Here is a 17,191-nt window from a genome sequence, read left to right as displayed (position 1 = left end):
CGTCTATGATTTGCTATGGGTGAAACATGCTCACCACCTCCATGGAATTGATTTAGAGCTGAAGAGAACTAGAGAAAATCATGGAGAACAAAAGCTTGGCAGGGACTCTGGAACAAGAATTTAAGAGTGAAAGCTCAGTTCTGTGGGGAATGGTGAACAGTTTTAACAGATTTTGTATGCCAGGCAGATGGCAGCACTTTCTTCATCCCGTGCAAGCCCAAACATCAGCCAGTTGTTCTCTTTGATAAGGTCTGCACTCCTTGCATAAATTAAGTTCAGTTTGGCTTAGTTTAATTGAGGAATGGATTGTTTCTACATAAAGTGACAATTTGGAATATTTTGATATAGAAGAATGAAGGAGATGCAGGAGGAATATGGATTTTTATTTCCTGCCCCAGTTTCCCCAGCAGTGCTCCTAAGGTTGCAATGCACGTCTCATTGCTAGTGGAGGGCTGAATGTGCCTTTTATTGAGCAATTCATTACCACTTGAACAGAGGCAAGATCTGGAATGATCTCTGGCACTCCCTTTTGAAGCGGGACTTGTCACCTCAAGGGGTCAGAGGTGACCAAAGACAAATTTCGAAGACGGCTTAAAACTGACCCAGAGATGTTCATTTCTTGGTAGGAGTCTCGTTCTGAAGTGCATAGCATGGCAGACGTGGGGTGCATTCTCTGAAACTTTTCAAGACTGATATATATTAAGAAAGCATCTTTGTGAAACTTAAGATGACAATGCCCGTGATGGAAGCAAAGGGGAAGGCAAGCTCCCAAAAAACTAGTCTGGGTAGTTCCAGAAACTCATCAGTCTGGATTATGTAATAATTACATAAGTGTGGTGGGACACTCCGACTGTTAGCAAAAGGCATAGACATGACTATTTTATTTTATTTTGTCCGTTTTTAACTAGCTGGACTATATCAGCCATTGATCTTCATCTTGATCAAATTTTATATTTCTTAGCATTTGGATCCAGATCTGAAACTTACCAGGGTTCAAGGCTGCTAAGAGCCAGGAGTTTGATTTCAATCCATTAGGTTGATAGCTACAAGTCAGAAACTTGACTATTGACAAATATTTAAAAAAAAAAAAAAATTAGGGGCGTTTCAAGCCAGGACTCTAGTTCAGGCCTGTGTCAAGCAGCAATTCTAATTTTTAATTGCATTTCTGTTTTTTTCTTCTTTGTAGAATCAAGGTGCTAATCTTAAAATCTTTACCCAGAATTGTGAGAGACTATGTATGGAGCCTGAAATAGAAAAGAAAGGCATCTTCATGTCTTGTGAGAGTGCAGGAACCATCCATCCAGCTTCAGAAATGCTCTGTACTGAAAAGACATTACAAGCAAAAAATGCAAATTTACAAACCTATTCTCAACACCACGCTCCTTGTGATAAGAGAGAAAGTTGTCACCAACAAGTCTTTTGTGAACAAGGAATTAATATTATTAGTAATGGCAACAAACCAAAGAATGATATTTCACCTTTTCCTTTATGGGATACAGACTCCGTTCCTGATAAACAAGAATGTTTATGTGCTGTTCTCTCTTCTGCAAAGCTATGTGATGAGCCAAGGAAGGGAGAGCAGAGGTATAGTTTTGACTCACATGATAGCAATGACACAGATATTCTCTGCAGTCTGTCATGTGATGAACCTCTGTTTGAAGCTAATCCCAAGTCAGTCTTGGAATCTGGAGAACCTGAGTGTAAAGGAGATGATGATATATCTGCAGTGCATGACAAGCTGTGGAAACTTCTTCGTGAAGATGACTCAGACTATCAAATCCCGTTTGAAAACTGGGGGATCACAAGTTTAGAAATTAGGCCGACAGATACCAAAGTCACAGAATCGAACGTTGTACAGGAGACTTGTTCTGATCATCCTTTGCCAATAAATTTAATAGAAGAGCAGGAACCTAGTACACAGCCAGCTAGTAGACCAAGAACAGAGAAAGAAGACTGCAATGTTTCTAATATCCTACTTAAAACAGATGAAGCATGTAACAGTGCATCCATAGGAAACATTTGTCTTGCACAAGTGGTAGAAACAGATGGTATATGTCTAGATTCTAGCACTGGAAATAAAATGGAAGCACCATCCATCTGTGTTTCAGGAAATAGTATCGTCTTAAATACAGGGGAGTGCTTGGAGCAGAAGCCAAATCAAATGTTAACTGACAGTAATGGATCCATTCAAATGACTGTTGCTTGGGAAGGAAAGCTTACCATTAATAATGCTTCCCAAACATGTGATGCAGATTCTCCTCAAAGACTGAAAAATGCTCAGAGTAGTAATTTAGCATATGACAAAGAAAACCCAGCTTACATGTCAGATAAGTCGCATGGGACAATTGGACAATTACTTCATACTGAGTACAACATATCCTTGGTAAATGAGTCTGTAGCTGGTAAAGGGTGTCATTTTAGACACTGTTATCCAGCAAGAAAAGAACTGCCTTATTTCCCTGAAGAGAAAGACATTTTCCCCAGTCAGTTTACACACGAAGAACACCCTTCTGTTAACACCATACACAAAAGTTACGAAGAGAATTTACAAGAAAAATGGAATCAATCAGACTTGAATGCACAAAATGACACTAATTCTGACAGTTATCATCTTTCAAAAAATGGTGACTGTCAAGATTTTCAAGTTGTTTCTAATGCACAGAAATACAATTACCTAATGCAATTGCGTAATTTAATTAAGACTCCTGAAACCATAACACATAAGAAGCTACACCAAAATGTAGACCAACTGAGAGAAATAGAAAAACAAGAAGTGGCATTCACTCCCTCTTCTGAGGATCCATTTTTAAGAGATTTTTATGTAGAAGTGCCCAGATATGAACCATGTGAAACAGGGGAAGATCAGAGAGAGATTTGCATAGGTGGTGAACAAAGGGCTGAAACTTCCTGTGACTCAGGAGTTAGTCATGTTTCAGAGAGTCAGACTGCAGTTTCCCCTCATAATACATCAGAACAACATGTATTTTTTGTTGACAGCACCTTTAAGTCTGATGAAGAGTTAAAAACATATTCTTCAAAAAATCACACATATGCAGCTGAAAGTGTAACATCAGTTAGAACCCCACTGCCTAGAAAGGCTCAAAATGAATGCCACAGCACAGCAAATGAGGATTACAGAGATACCAGTAATCAGTTAGATATCCAACAACTGACTGTGAGAGAAACATTGCCATTCTTCACACCTGTAAGCCAGTCAGAGGGCCTTCTTACCAGAATATCAGCAATGGGGTGTCCTGGCACAGGAAGTCAAGGAAAAACTGAATCCACACAAACTGCAGTCAAAGTAGATGAAAATTGGAGTACACTGGAAACTTTCTGCAAAGCGTTGCAGGATCAGTTCCATAGGGTACCTGAAGAAAACAAGGAGGAAGCAGTCTTGTGTGAAAATAAACAAGAGATTCCAAGGGCTATTGAATATAACCCGGATGAAGCTGAAACGAAGTCTCCTTTGCACACTTTAATTGGCTCCAAGGCTCAGAGACAGATTATGAATATTAGCAGTAAGCAGTCCTGTCCTGACTTGATCTCTTCCAGCAAGCTAACTGAAGTTGATAATTCAGTTAAGTCTACTGAGTATGATAAAGATGAAGAAGTCATGACATCAGAGAGCAGAGTAAATGGTTTAGTTAATTTGCCACCGGTTGATTCAGGGAGCAGCCAGTATTTTCAAGAGCAGCCACCCTATTTTACTCAGCCATTCTCCATAGCGTTGACCACATATGATCCGTTCCCAGTCAATGTGGAAAGGCTAAGAAATCAAGAAAGGTCAAAATCCTACCAGACATCACCAGCTGTTGCTGAGCTTGAGCCCACCAAATGTAAACAAGACACAGCAAAGAGTGGGCATTTAGCTACTGGCGCTAAGAAGAAATTACCACCAGCAACACTGTCAAAAAAACCCCGACTGGAGGAGAGAGGAAATGTCAGCAAGGATCCTAGCTGTGTTAAAAGGTCTGTGAAGAGTGAGGCAGGCATGGTTTATAAAGAAGATAGAAAAGAGCAAAGGAAACTGATTTTGAAAAAGGATAGCAAAGGTAAGAGAAAACTGATTTTCGTTTCTGTCCTTTCCCATCGTTCTGGCTACAGTATGAAATTAAAATTCGTTAAACACACTGCAAGCCTCCTTCAGTCTAAATCATACCAGCTAAAGGTGTCCTGCCCTCACTGATGTTAATTTCCAGTTCTGTGAACTTAGTAACTAGTCTGGCTGTCCCCATGCCACAGAGCTGAACCCTCCATAACATCCTTTTCCTAGCTGGCAAATATATTAAATTTATGAACTTTTTAACCTGTTTGAAATAGTTACTTCTTCATTTGTTTCTTCGAGTAACTTTTCAGGGATGTATAGTGTAATGGTACCACATAACCACATACAATATAGCAACTGCAAACCCAGTACTTGCATGTTGTTATGTTCCTGCTGTGGCTCCCAAATGCAATTACCCTCTCTTGGTTACCAAATGGTTTTATTACTAGCAAAGTATTATTTTTATTAGTAGGGTACCACTGATAAACATTTTGCAGTCCTGTCTGATGACTGATGGCTGATTCTGCATTCCTTTTCACCACTGTTGGTCATAAATGACACTAATGAAATTAGCAGTATTAAACTGGCATGGAAAACATATAACTGAAATGAGAATCAGGTTGCTTGAAAGAGTCTCTGGGAGGGTGCTAACAGGTAAAACAAAATGGAGACAGGAGTAGCAACAGTGTAACAGCTAGAGAGTTGAGGTATTTGTGATTTCTGTGGGTGCTTTGCAAGGACCAAGGTCTTATTTTTACCTTTTGACATTACGTTTCATGTTCACCTCATAAAATAATTTAATAGATCAGAGCAAGACTGAACAATGACTAAAGGTAAGCTACAAAACTGTGAAGCTCTTCAGAGATTCTAATTACGGTGCGATCTGGTGAGAGTTCTACTTTTCCAATCACATTTAAAAAAACCCCAACCTTTTCTCTGTTTGAAGAGACAGAGACCCAAATGTGTGGGAGGAGAGACACATTCCTTCAAAGCAGAGCAAGCAAACTGCAATTACTGAGAAATGCCTGATGTTTTTCCATGTACCTGAGGCTATGCTTGAAAAATGTTTTAAACTTTCAGGCTTGCATCAGATAAGACTGAATTTTCTTAACCTGCTTCTGATCTGTTTCAGTCTAGATTGAAATGAATGTGTGTTTGTACTTTAGAGAATTGTGTGGAGCTTTGCCCAGCATTATGGGAAGGTTGGTATGGTTAGTCTGGTATATACTCAGTGTTCTCTTTTGTATTATTTTCAGCTGCAGGAGGGACGACTTTGTGATTAGGGCAGGGAATCTGGAGCTGTTAGTTCTATTTACAGTTCTGTCACATACTGTCTGCGTCATTTTAGCCCTGATTCAGCAAGATTCTTGGGCCTAAGGACTTAAGTGACTGCAAGTTAAACATAGCAGTGAATTCCAGGTGCCTGACCCTTTGAGATGGATCCAGCATTCCTTCGGCATTAGACGGGGAAAGTTAGACTGCTGGAATGGGATCCCCGAGGGAGATGTGTCATACCAGCTCATTCAGAGTATAGCAGCTCAGAATTAACACAGTAGGAAACATAACATCTTGCATTTTACATCCTTTACATCTAGCAGGGGTGTCTCACTTGAGCGCAGGGATGTGTCAGATCCCAAAGTATATGTTGATTCCCTTTCTTTCCATCCTCCTGCTCACACCATGCCCACGTGCACAAGACACTGGAGCGTTCTGAGTGCCAGAAAACAAGTCTTAGCAGAGAACCAGGTTATCAGGACCTTCCCCAGACTGGGCAGATTGCTCTCTTTCTGTAACCTGAGTGATTCTTGGATTTGTTCTCCACGGTGGTCAATATTTAGCAAAAGAACCGTGCCCTGTGGCTGGAAAGATAGGGACTTTCTTTAGAGGTGGGAAATTAATCCTTTGAAACTGAAGAGGGAAGCAAAGGCCACTGCCATTAGCAAATGCAAATATCTAACCACTAAGTGTGGGTTCCTCCCTCCAGCTGTGTTTTAAAGGAGATGGTGCCATCACTGCATCTTGCAAAAAGTCTCAACCTGGCAGTGTGCATTAGGTATGTTCCAAGAACACCTTGGAGACTGAGCATCTCCTGGGACTTGAAGTCTTTTCTCTCAAAGGCTGTGATCGGTTAAAAAAATCTACTAGTTACAAGTATTCAGTTAATATGAATTCTTACTATGTAACCATATGGTATTCTGTACCTTTGTGGTGTCTTTTTTTACTGATAAAACCAGCTGGTCCTTTAATCAGAGAGAATGTGTTTTGATTAAGAAATTATTTTATGTCAATGCCTTTTCAGGCTGGAACTTCCCTTGGGTCCTATTCCATAAATTCAAAATGTCTTTGCATTGAAAACATTTCCATTGACCGTGTTGGGGCACTGACTCAGTCTTTTAAAACCTCCGTATTTTAAAGCCTTGGTTTCTGCATCATAAGAAATCATAATTATTTACCAGTGTTGTCAGATTCATATTCTTAACATCTGCAAATCATTCTAGGATTCGTTTAAAATGCCAAAACAATATTATTATCTTCTAATCCTAAACTGTGGCTCTTCTGTTTCAAGCTCCCAAGCTGATGAAGAAGATCCAAGCAGAGTTGTTCCCTGACTGCTCTGGAAATATTAAGCTATGCTGTCAATTTGGTGACATTCATGGTGACTCCACCATTACATGGACTAAAGATTCCAAGTTATTAGCACGACTGCAGAGAAGGTGAGTGAATGTTTCTGAAGGACTGGTAGTCCATCACAATCAAAATCCAACTAATTGTTTTGTGTGTACCCAAGCACTGTTTCTTCTTTTGGAAATATACATCAATCTACAGAAATACATAATCTGGACTGTTTGGTACATCTTAGCTTTTACTTTCAATAGGGGGCATTTACAGGAAATTAGGCAACAAATCTTTAGATTTTTATTACCTGTCAACACATGGAAACGTGTATTGAAAAATACGCATTGCTAGTAATATTAATACATGCTAAGTAATTTAATTTAAAAACTATTGTTGGATAAATATGTTCTCCAGTGTGCCAAAATACCATGAAACTTCATGCTGCCAGCAAAACTGTGCATACCTTCAATAATTCACTTCACAAAAGCTTTAAAGCACAATAGCCAGGTCTCCATAATCCCTGCATAGATTATCCCGTTTGCTGATAAATACTTCCATGGACATCCACTGTGGTACATGTGAAAACCTTCATGGTCTAAGAGGACTTTTCACTCAGGTATAGCATGTTTCAGTGTGGTTTTATTGCTGCCAGAGCCATCTTGGGTCTGCAAGTACTGTAACTGCATTCACATGTCATTGCACCCCTGCTAATATCCGTGTTGATCCATTTGTGAAATTGCATACACAGACATCAGAGAGTAAATCTCTAGCTTGAAAAAAGCAAAGGAACAGAGGAAGTTGAGTGAGGAGTCAATATTGAGGAACAGCATACAACATTTTGGGCTTTTATATGTTCATACTTTATATATTTCGCCATGATATTCATAGGAATATTAGAATGCCTTTTGGTCTGATTAAATTATTTTTAGATTTGATTGAGGTACTTTTCTCTCAGAACGTAGTAGGATCATCTATTGTGAAACACATAATACACTGAATGCTTCTAAGTAGGGTGAAATAAAATATTTTATCTACTTGCATCATATTTGAATCAGTGAGGGACAGAAATTCCAGGGACAGGAGGAGAGATACATGGAATAATCAAGAAAGATCTTTTTAAAATATTAATGTGGAAAATTAACATATTCTGTTCCAGTGCCCAGGATGACTCTCCCGTTTCTTTGGCAATAGCTAAAGTCGGTAACAAAGACCAGGGAATGTATTATTGCTGCTTGAATAATGTGTATGGAAAGGTGACTGCTGAGTTTAATCTGACTTCTGAAGGTAAATCCCAGTTTATAATTTTGATTAATAATAACGACAATGGCAGTTTCCATTCAAATTTTTTTTTGCTACAAAATCTGTTTCTTTGTTTCCTTGTAGTATTGGAACATCTCTCAAGTTTTCAGAATTGTGAAGGTAAGTACACACATCTGCTTGAATGTGTGCTCAAATCTTTGTTCCTTCTGATTTCCAAATAAAACGAAGGATGGAAAAATATAACCAGACTGAGACATTTTGACAGTTATCCCATGGGAAGCTATGGGAATCCCTTGAAGCCATTGAATCAGTATTGTGTTTTTTCTAGCTGTCTTTCCCTTTTTGCACTCACCTTTGCTGTACCATCAAAGATAAAATTCGCTTTAATTCATGGGAGTTTTGTAGGTGAAATACCCTCTTGTAGGATGCAATGGTTTGTGCAGAGTGATGTAGTACCCACTGTGACAAACTATTGATTTGAACTTGACTCTGTAACTTCTTGTTAGCTTGATGCGCTAGCACTTCACATACAGTAAACAGTGAAAAAGCATTGCATCGCATCATACACAGAGAGCCCCAGACACACACAGAGTAATGAAAGCTCTTTTGGCAGAAAAACTTGCCAGTGGTGTTTGAACACATGGTCTTTGCAAGTCACCTGCTATGTAACTTTACTCCAAGAGAAAGATGGGCATGAAGATTTGGAGTGCTTTCCCCATATGTTAACTTGTGTTTAATCACACTCGGCATATGTCTTGCTGTGCTGCAGCTAAAGATAGACAGTGCATTGCAAATTGGTTTATTGTTTCTGAACACACTGTACTAATCAAGTACTTCATTTGGCCAATTGATTCTTCTTTCTTCTAAATTAAACATTTAGTTCCTTGTTAAAATGAAGACGACTTTTCATGTAAGAGCACTGTATAACTTTTGATCAACAGAGAATTTTAGGTGGAGTTAAGGAGCCTTCCAATTCTAGCTTTATATGTGCACTATTTCCTCTGTGCTTCAAAGAGAGGCAATAGTGTACAAAGTCTAAACCAGAGATAACTACAAAGGGGAGCTGGAAGGACTTCATTGCTGCATAGTGTACACCTTTTGTTCTCCTATTTATCTTTTCCACTGATGTTCCTTGAAATGTTGTGATTAGAGAGACTTGAAGTGCAGTTAGAATTTTTTAATTTCTCTCAGTGCTTAACATTAACCACTACTTTTTCCCCCTATATTTTTTTTTCCATTTGTATTCCAGTGATCATTTAAAAGGGTGAAATCCATAATCCTGCTTGATTTCAGCTGTAACAAACTTAGGCACACATTCTTGTGCTACTGGTACCTTCAAAATCCACAGGTGGGGGCATAAGAGAAATATTATTGTACCAATTTCTCCTGGGTATAAAGATCACTGAAATTGATATATTTGCTTTTTGATTGAAACAAACATGGTCATTTATAGAAATGTGGCTCTTATTCAAAATGAATAAAAAAATTCAAAAAACTTATGAAATGAAAATCTTGTTATTTTCTTCTGCCTTTGCTAATGAACCTGTTTTTAAGCTGGTGCTTGCCAGATTGAAAAGAAATAAACACTTTAACATGCCAGTCTGCACCACTGGAGCTGATGTAGTGAATGTGGTTGGTACTAGGAAAGGCATGTTTCCATCATGGTCGTATTGGATAAGGACTGAGACCTCTTTCAGCTGACTGCCTCTACAAACACGTTGGTAGAATCTTTCCCTGAAAAGATTCGAAGCTGAAAGCTAAAACAAGCTCTGGTTGTACCAGTAACTTCTGGCTTTTCTGAAAAGACAGGCTAGCTTCAGAAGAATGTGCTCTGAGCACATTGGGCACAGAACTGTGTTAAATTCATATCTACATACACTGCTGCACATTAGCTTTGTTACTGTCTCTGTCTTCCCAAAAAAGCAGAGTTGGCAGGATCTCTGCATTCCCTCAATGCCTCTTTAGTTCTCAGTCAGCTTGACTTACTTCACATTTATTTGAAGCTCCAGTTTACAATTCCCCCAATAGTTTTAAAAACAGCTTTTGTGGTCTTTACCTCTCTTTTTTGTTTGCTACACTCTGTATTCTCTCCTTTTGAACCTGAACTGCCACCTTTCTCCATGCTGGCTTTAGATGGTACCGGCAACAAGCTACATTTAGAGGAGCAGGGTCCCAACTCCATATTAACACAAGTGAGGCTATGTATTCTGTGTCCATTGAGCATCTTCTTTAATACTCTATGGAGAGATGCATTTGGTCTCCCATGTCCACCTCTTCCCATGTGACTGCGGAAGGATGTCATGCAGAACAAAGTGGCATTTTGTTTTAGGTGTGGAAGAAATTGAATTCATGCAGCTCATGTTCAGAGAAGATTTCATCAGTGACAGCTACTTTGGTGGTAACCTGCATGGAATAATAGCTACAGAAGAGCTTCACTTTGGTGAAGGCATGCACCGGAAAGCCTTCCGAAGTAAAGTGATGCAAGGCCTCGTGCCAGTGTTCAGTCCTGGCCACCCCTGTGTTCTAAAAGTGCACAATGCTATCACATATGGGACCAAGAGTAAGGATGATCTAGTTCAAAAGAACTACAAACTAGCACTGCAGGTAAGCTTCCCCTGTCCTTTGTAAGCAAGAATTGTGGGGAAAAGCTGTCTTGCAAATATTCAAACAGATGATCTGTTAAATGTTTTGAGTAATAGTCCATAGGCATATCTGTTTGTAATATAGGAATGCTATGTCCAAAATACTGCAAGAGAGTATGCGAAGATATATGCAGCTGAAGCTGAACCCTTGGAAGGCTTTGGGGAGGTACCAGAGTGAGTATATATATATTTTTATATACATATATATGTATGTGTATATATATTGTCCTGTACCACAGCTGCCCACTGACTGCTAGGAGTAATTACTAAAGAAGGAGAAAGAGGAATCCTGACAACAGTGTTACAGCTGGAATCATGACCTAAATAATACTGAGTATCAAGGTGATGAGAGAGATTCCATTCCCGTTAGAGAAGGATAACAAGGAGCAAAGACAGTAAATAGCAGGTAAAAGGCATGATTTTGACATAAATTTAGAGGAAATTATTCATGTTAGTGAAGTAACACCAATAGGTGATGCTATTAGTATCATCTACTAACAGCAGTAGGGGATAAGTCAGGGGATAATTCCAACTTTCCGTTAAAAATGAAATCTTGAGAGAAATTACGATCATTCTGAAGCTTTTATGAAGTCACTCCTTAGACAAGTTTTCTATGTAAAGAGAGGCTTAAGCCGGAAAGCTCAACTCTGATGCTAGGTTTTCCCAAAGACTGGTTTATTTCATATCAGTTTCCCATTTCGCGAATATGTGTACATCAGACCAATAGCTCAATACAGGTTCACCTCTGCCTCTGAGGCTGGGAAGTGGCACCCTGAGGATTTGGTAATAGATCTTTTTCAAAGGATTTGCTGTTCCAGTGTCAGGCTACTGTGTAGAGTTGAATTTGCAATGGATGGTTGAAATTCCATCTGCCTTGCTTCAAGGATAAGCCCTACATGCTTGACAGCAGGCTAAATCTCCATCTCCATTTAGATGACACAAGATCTGCTCAGCTGCACTAATTCCCTGAAAAAAAGGACCATGTAAAACGCAGCCTCTGGAATGATTCCTTAAAGCAACCTTTTCAGGATTAGAAATAGTGATGGAGATGGCAGTGAAATCTTTTATGGAAAACATTTGTGCAAGTCAGCTTCTTTTCTGGAAATATATTACTCTTGGTAAAATTCAATGTTTGAGAGATTTCTCCAGGCACAGGATATAACCTCTAGTTTTGATATGAGAGAGAGAGCATGTACCCTATGAAAACTAGAAATCTGGTGCAAATAACAGGCACATGGAAGGTTCAGATCTGGTGCTTTGTTCTAAACAATTGGCTGGAAGACAGCTAGGACCAAAAAGAGACGATGTGCATATGCTTTTGGTTTGCTTTTTAATTTCAAAATTTTAAGGCTAGATTCCTTTCTTCTAGCCAGCCCTTGTCAGATCAAACTTGTATTTAAAAGAGGATATATTCCTTGCAACATTTTATAAGAGGAATAGAGCAAGAGAAAAGTCATTCATGTTCTCCACAGTTAGCTTTAAAGCTACAGCCTTAGCCTATCTGTGCACATTTGACTGTAAGAGAAACCTGGGGAAAGGAAAAAGAAAGCACTGCCCTATAATAGTCAGTGGCCTGGCAGCTAGACATTTATAAAAGGGCAGGAGGGGGAGAGAGAGAGAGAGATTCTGTGGTCTTGAGGTTACTTACGATACTTTCACAACGGAGTAGTACTAACATTTCTATTAAGCAGTGATCCATTTATTTTCTTTCGGTGTGCAGTAATACAAAACCATATGGAGCCTTATATACTAATAAAAGTTGTTCACTTTAATGATACTGGTAGAGTTAAGCTGATATCATGCCTTGAATGAGCAGGTTAGAACTAGACAAGTGCCTACAGTTACAGCGATTGTTCCTTAGAAAGATAATAACTACTGGTATAAAGGCCATTTGTACCAGTTTAACTGCATGTGCTATAACAATAAGAGTAAAATATTACAACAAATAAATTAATGGTGTCAGTAAAGCTTGATTGTGGACTAGGACTGGAAGACTTACACGGAAGTGCTGTGGTTATATGTGGTTCTCTGTCCCATGACTAATTCTTCTAGACCTTCTTTCAGTGTATATAGAGCACATACATTCACAATTCTGCCATTTCCAGAATCCAGTACAATTATGTCTGGAAGCGACTATACTACCCCTTTGGCAGTGTTGCTCTAAGAGATAAGACTGTTTGTAAGAAAGCAAGTAACTAGAAACCTGTTTTGTGGTGACAGTCATTTCCCCCGTGTGTTCTGAGATACTGCTAGGAGCTGTTGTGAGCTAGCTGATAAAAGACAGTTATGTTCTGTTTCCAGCTCCAGCTGAACAGCTTTCCAAAATGACCTTATCTCAGAGCAGTATTAAATTCCACTGTAATATACACTGATGTCACTTTTTTCCTTACTCTAAGGTTTTAATTTTGGAGATTTATACTGTAGTATCAGAGTGCTGCCTAACAAGAATGCTGAGTTTTTTCAGTGTAAGTACAAACAGAAGATGACTATCCATGAGGTAAAACACTGCTTTCCAGACAGCAGGAACTTTGGTAACCAAGAAGTTCATGTTGCCAGTGAGACAGATACTTCCTTCCAGGCTATTGTCATTATCACTCCACATTCAATCTTTCTCTCTGGGAAGACGGTGAAACCCCAAGCAAAATTTTATTTGATATTGGATGTGAGTTTTTGGCATGGTGTATCTTTAGACATAAATGGACCTAGCCTGTATGCCTACAAAACTTTATAAGTCTTTCTGGCTAAAGTAGCTCAATTTCTAAATGAATAAAATGAGACAAATTTTGTCAGGTTTGCAATTTCCTGAAAACTTCATACAGAACTAGCTGAAGTTTTCTGACCTGGATCCAAACTTTGCCAAAGCCCAAGAATCTTTAGATTCTAGATTTTCACTTAGGCCAACTTGTTTTGAGAATCCGATGATCTTTTCAGAGACTTTCTTGTTTCCTCTTACTTTTTGGTAAAGTAGTTGCTTTGTATTTTCATTATCAAAAGTGTTTGCTAATTTTGGATGTGTCAGATTTTAGAAGTCTAGTCTGAGAAATCGTCCACTGACACTGGACTTGGGCAAAGCACTTTCTGGAGTGGCTTTGCAGGTGCTTAACACCTCAGAAAGACTGAATCATATATCAGGCAGACTGAGCAGCTAAAGCAGCGATACCCCAAAATAAGCAAGCACCCTTTATTGTGCAGAGTTTAGGTTTTGGGATGTAGTAGGACAACATTAGAAAGTACGCTTTGAAAAAATTTACATCTGAGTAAATAATACAAAGAAATAAGCACATAGAGGATAATGCGATTGTGTTCTAGAGCTACCTAGAAATCTGAATCTTATCCAGATGTCTCCTGGCTTGGATTAGACTTGGTAGCTGTTCATTCACTCTCTGAGATCACTAGCCACTTTGTCTGTTTCTTACCCCTTCATTGACAGAACTCTCTGGATTTTATTAGTTTTTATCCCTTGATTTCAGGATCATTCCTATTTTTCTTGTTCATCGCCCTGCTAATAACATCCCCTATGCGACAGTGGAGGAGGAGCTGGTTGGGGAATTTGTGAAATACTCTGTCAGGGATGGCAAGGAAGTAAATTTCCTGAGAAGAGACTCAGAGGCTGGCCAGAAGTGTTGCACCTTCCAGCACTGGGTGTATGAGAAGACCAATGGGAGCTTGCTTGTCACTGACCTGCAAGGTGAGTTGCCTGAGTGGGGGCAATAAAATGGCTTTCCCATGATACAGGCTGGTGACCGCTCACAGTCAATCCCCGTAACTGCAGAACTTCCAGAGACTTATTTCTGAGCAATGTTATTATTCACTTTCTGTGTCCTATTGGTAATGCTGAATGTGCTCCTTCCATAACCTTGTAATGGGCAGAGTCTTCTGCAGATGCGGACAGTACCCTGGCCCTGTGCCTGTTTTATACAGCATCTCATGCAGATCAGAATAAAAGAGAGGAGAGAGAGTTAGGATATTTTGTTTTCCAGCCTCTTTCAGGTGCACTATGTTTATTTGTGTGTGTGTACCCTAGGGAACAGAAGACCCTGATGTTTATCTAATCAACAGAGAAAGGGAATTTTTACCTATCTTATGTTCTTGTAAGAAGACAGTTTGGAAAAGAAAAAACAAATCTTGCACTCTTAACAGGAGAGTTGTTCTTCCACATGTCCCCTTAGTAAATCAGGGTACTCAATATGAGTCAAGTCTGGCTTACTGTCTCACCTCCCAGAGCTTAATGAAATGCCTTGTGAATTAAAGAGTTCAGTTGTTAATAACATCCTAGTCCTTATTTTTTCTTATATTTAAATACTTACCAACAATCTCTGAACAGTGGAATTTTCCACATTCAGGTCCTGGCTAGGTTTGAAGAAACATGTTCCTTCAAAAAAAGAATGGTGAAGAAATGCCCTCCTTGCATTTACTAAATGAGCCCTTATGCTCCTGTGCGTGTGACTCCTCCTAACTGCTGAAATGCTGGGCCTGTACCCATCACAGTATACGTAGATGTATTTGAAAAAGAGAAAGAAAGAAAACCAAAGAAAGGTGGAATCTTAGACAATATCCCATATTCTTTAACAAGAGAAGGCAGGAAAATTAGCAACAAGACATCTCAGCAAGACCCCTGAAGTAATTTAAAGGGAGAAGAAAGAACAAAATCCTAGCCTGAGGGAAGCAGAACAGCAGAAATGGTATCCAAGCCTCTATAATGATTGCTGCCACAAAGGGCAATATACCTGCTGCTGTTGAAGAGAAACATCTTCCTCTCTGATAATCTTCTCATTTGAGTATCTAGGCTGCATTTTTCAGGCATACCAGTTGAGATTTCTGAGGGTGTTCTCCAAGGAAAATGGTCTTGAGACCGTCACTTTCCTGTGCAGAAGAAATTGCACACTACAGGACTGGATTTTGCCTATAAACAAGTCAACAAAGGGACAAGTTAAAAAAACCAAGATTTTGGAAATACTGAGTAAGAAAGGGATTTTGGATCTCTCACCCAAAAAGTAAAAATAAGGTTGACTGACCTATTGATGTTTGATTAGCAAAGCAAATACGCAATTCCTACTGATAAACATTTTAGTCCAAGTTTGCAAAGCATCAAAACCCATAAATAAATAGACACATCTCAGGGCAGGTGCATAAGCGAAGATTTTGCATGTTTCCTAAAATGCAGACATCAAAGTGTAACTCCTCCTTCCCCCCACTGACTGTCTAGCACGGGAAACAAGTTATGCTCTGTCACCTTGCTGTCTGTAAACTACTGGTATCAGACTGACTTCTAGAAATTGCTAGTGATGCAGAGCATAAACATCCTATTTTTAATTGGGGTACTTTAAAACATTTTGAAAAAATGGTGACAAATAATTAAAATTAAAAACATTAATAAATAATATTTAATGCCTCTATGTATGGTGCTCTTGAATCTGAAGATATTCCTAGAAATTCTAGTGTAACATAAGCTCTATGTTTCCTTGATGCCTTGTAGGTGTAGGAATGAAGTTAACTGACGTTGGCATAGCAACATTGGCCAAAGGGTGAGTGAAAAATTATTTCTCAACAGCATGGTTTTGCTTTACACATCAGTTTCTTCACAGTGTAAATATGTTGGGGGAGGGTGCACTGGAAATTCATTCTTGCTCTAACTCTGGAAGAAAACAATCCTCATCTGACTCTTTTAACTTCTTTTTTTTCATATTTATGGGAACCCGCCTATAAGGGAAGCACATTTATTTTGTTCTAAAAGGATGGGGCTATAATGTAGATTGGGCTTTGCTTTTCTGTCATGCCTCCCTTAAAATAGGCTTATTCAAAGGGCATTTCAAGAGTGAAATCAAGGTCTCTGGTGACTTACAAGCAAGTAAGGCGCTTTACTTGGTGGTACATCAGCTGGAGGAAGGTAGGGCTGAAAATGCAGAGCCAACACTGCTTCCAGCCTGGGATACAATGAAAGATCTAATGTTTGTGCTTCTGACCATGGAGGAAATGTATCAAACCCCTGCATGCTGTTGGAGCCAGAGCTCCAGCTGGGCTTGCACTCGTTAGCACTTCCCCAGCAAATGCAAATACAAGCGCTTATACCTCTCCAGCCCTATTACTAGATCCTGCTGGCAGTAGCCAAAGTGACCCTTCTCCCCTCCTACCCTTCCACTGGAAGAAGAGATGCTATCTACCACAGTACTGTGGGAACTAGGGAAGGAGATGCCCTGAAAGGGGCCAAAATTTGTATTGCCCTTTTTGCAAGGAATTTGCAGGGACTGCATGAGAGAACACAGCTGAAATCCCTCTTGCAGCCAGCAAAAGTGCCAAAGCTTTAGAATATGTATTTATGACACAAGCTTTTATAAAGACTTTTCTCAGTTTAGAACTCTGAGTTAGTTTGTCTTCCTATAGCAGGCAGTGACCCGTAAGCTTTTCCTGAGCCTGTGTTCTTGTCAGCTGCCTGGGGGAGGGAAAATGTCTGTTTAGCTTTCTATAGGCCACTTATGTGATGAAAAAGGAAATGTGTTACGGGATTTGATGGTATCTCTTTCCCTTCTCTCTCATAAGCAGTAATTCTGAGCTATAACAAAAGATCTGTGCATCAGAGAGGCCTGTTTCCTAGTAGTTTTGCAATGGCTTCAGGTCTTTTTGGGAG

The 17,191-nt window shown here is 39.4% G+C and overlaps 1 protein-coding gene and 1 long non-coding RNA gene across 16 annotated transcripts in view; one reads left to right on the top strand and one right to left on the bottom strand.

Moving 5' to 3' along the window:
* The window catches only part of LOC142076061 (alpha-protein kinase 2-like), a 33,776-nt gene that overhangs the window by 11,322 nt on the left and 5,263 nt on the right, over positions 1–17,191 (top strand). Inside the window, exons 2-9 of the mRNA XM_075138429.1 lie at positions 1,187–4,055; positions 6,615–6,762; positions 7,821–7,948; positions 8,048–8,083; positions 10,254–10,528; positions 10,652–10,740; positions 14,037–14,254; positions 16,043–16,091. Coding sequence (XP_074994530.1) covers positions 1,187–4,055; positions 6,615–6,762; positions 7,821–7,948; positions 8,048–8,083; positions 10,254–10,528; positions 10,652–10,740; positions 14,037–14,254; positions 16,043–16,091 — 3,812 coding nt within the window. The remainder of the gene's footprint in view (positions 1–1,186; positions 4,056–6,614; positions 6,763–7,820; positions 7,949–8,047; positions 8,084–10,253; positions 10,529–10,651; positions 10,741–14,036; positions 14,255–16,042; positions 16,092–17,191) is intronic.
* LOC142076062 (uncharacterized) overlaps positions 3,336–17,191 on the bottom strand; it is a 32,651-nt gene continuing 18,795 nt past the window's right edge. For 11 of the 15 annotated variants that reach the window (XR_012671094.1, XR_012671103.1, XR_012671098.1 and 8 more), the window contains 2 exons: positions 15,294–15,469; positions 6,887–7,434 (listed from right to left, as the gene is read on the bottom strand). This is a non-coding gene — a long non-coding RNA (uncharacterized LOC142076062). Of the gene's footprint in view, positions 3,372–6,886; positions 7,435–10,729; positions 11,533–14,466; positions 14,491–15,293; positions 15,470–17,191 lie in introns of those variants that run through there. The other 4 variants (XR_012671100.1, XR_012671096.1, XR_012671099.1 and 1 more) reach the window with 4 other exon arrangements.

This window comes from Calonectris borealis, chromosome Z (genome assembly GCF_964195595.1).
Source record: "Calonectris borealis chromosome Z, bCalBor7.hap1.2, whole genome shotgun sequence".
In the NCBI taxonomy this organism is placed as follows: Eukaryota; Metazoa; Chordata; class Aves; order Procellariiformes; family Procellariidae; genus Calonectris; species Calonectris borealis.
Note: the sequence above shows the minus strand (reverse complement) of the source record. Positions and strands in the feature narration are given on the sequence as shown.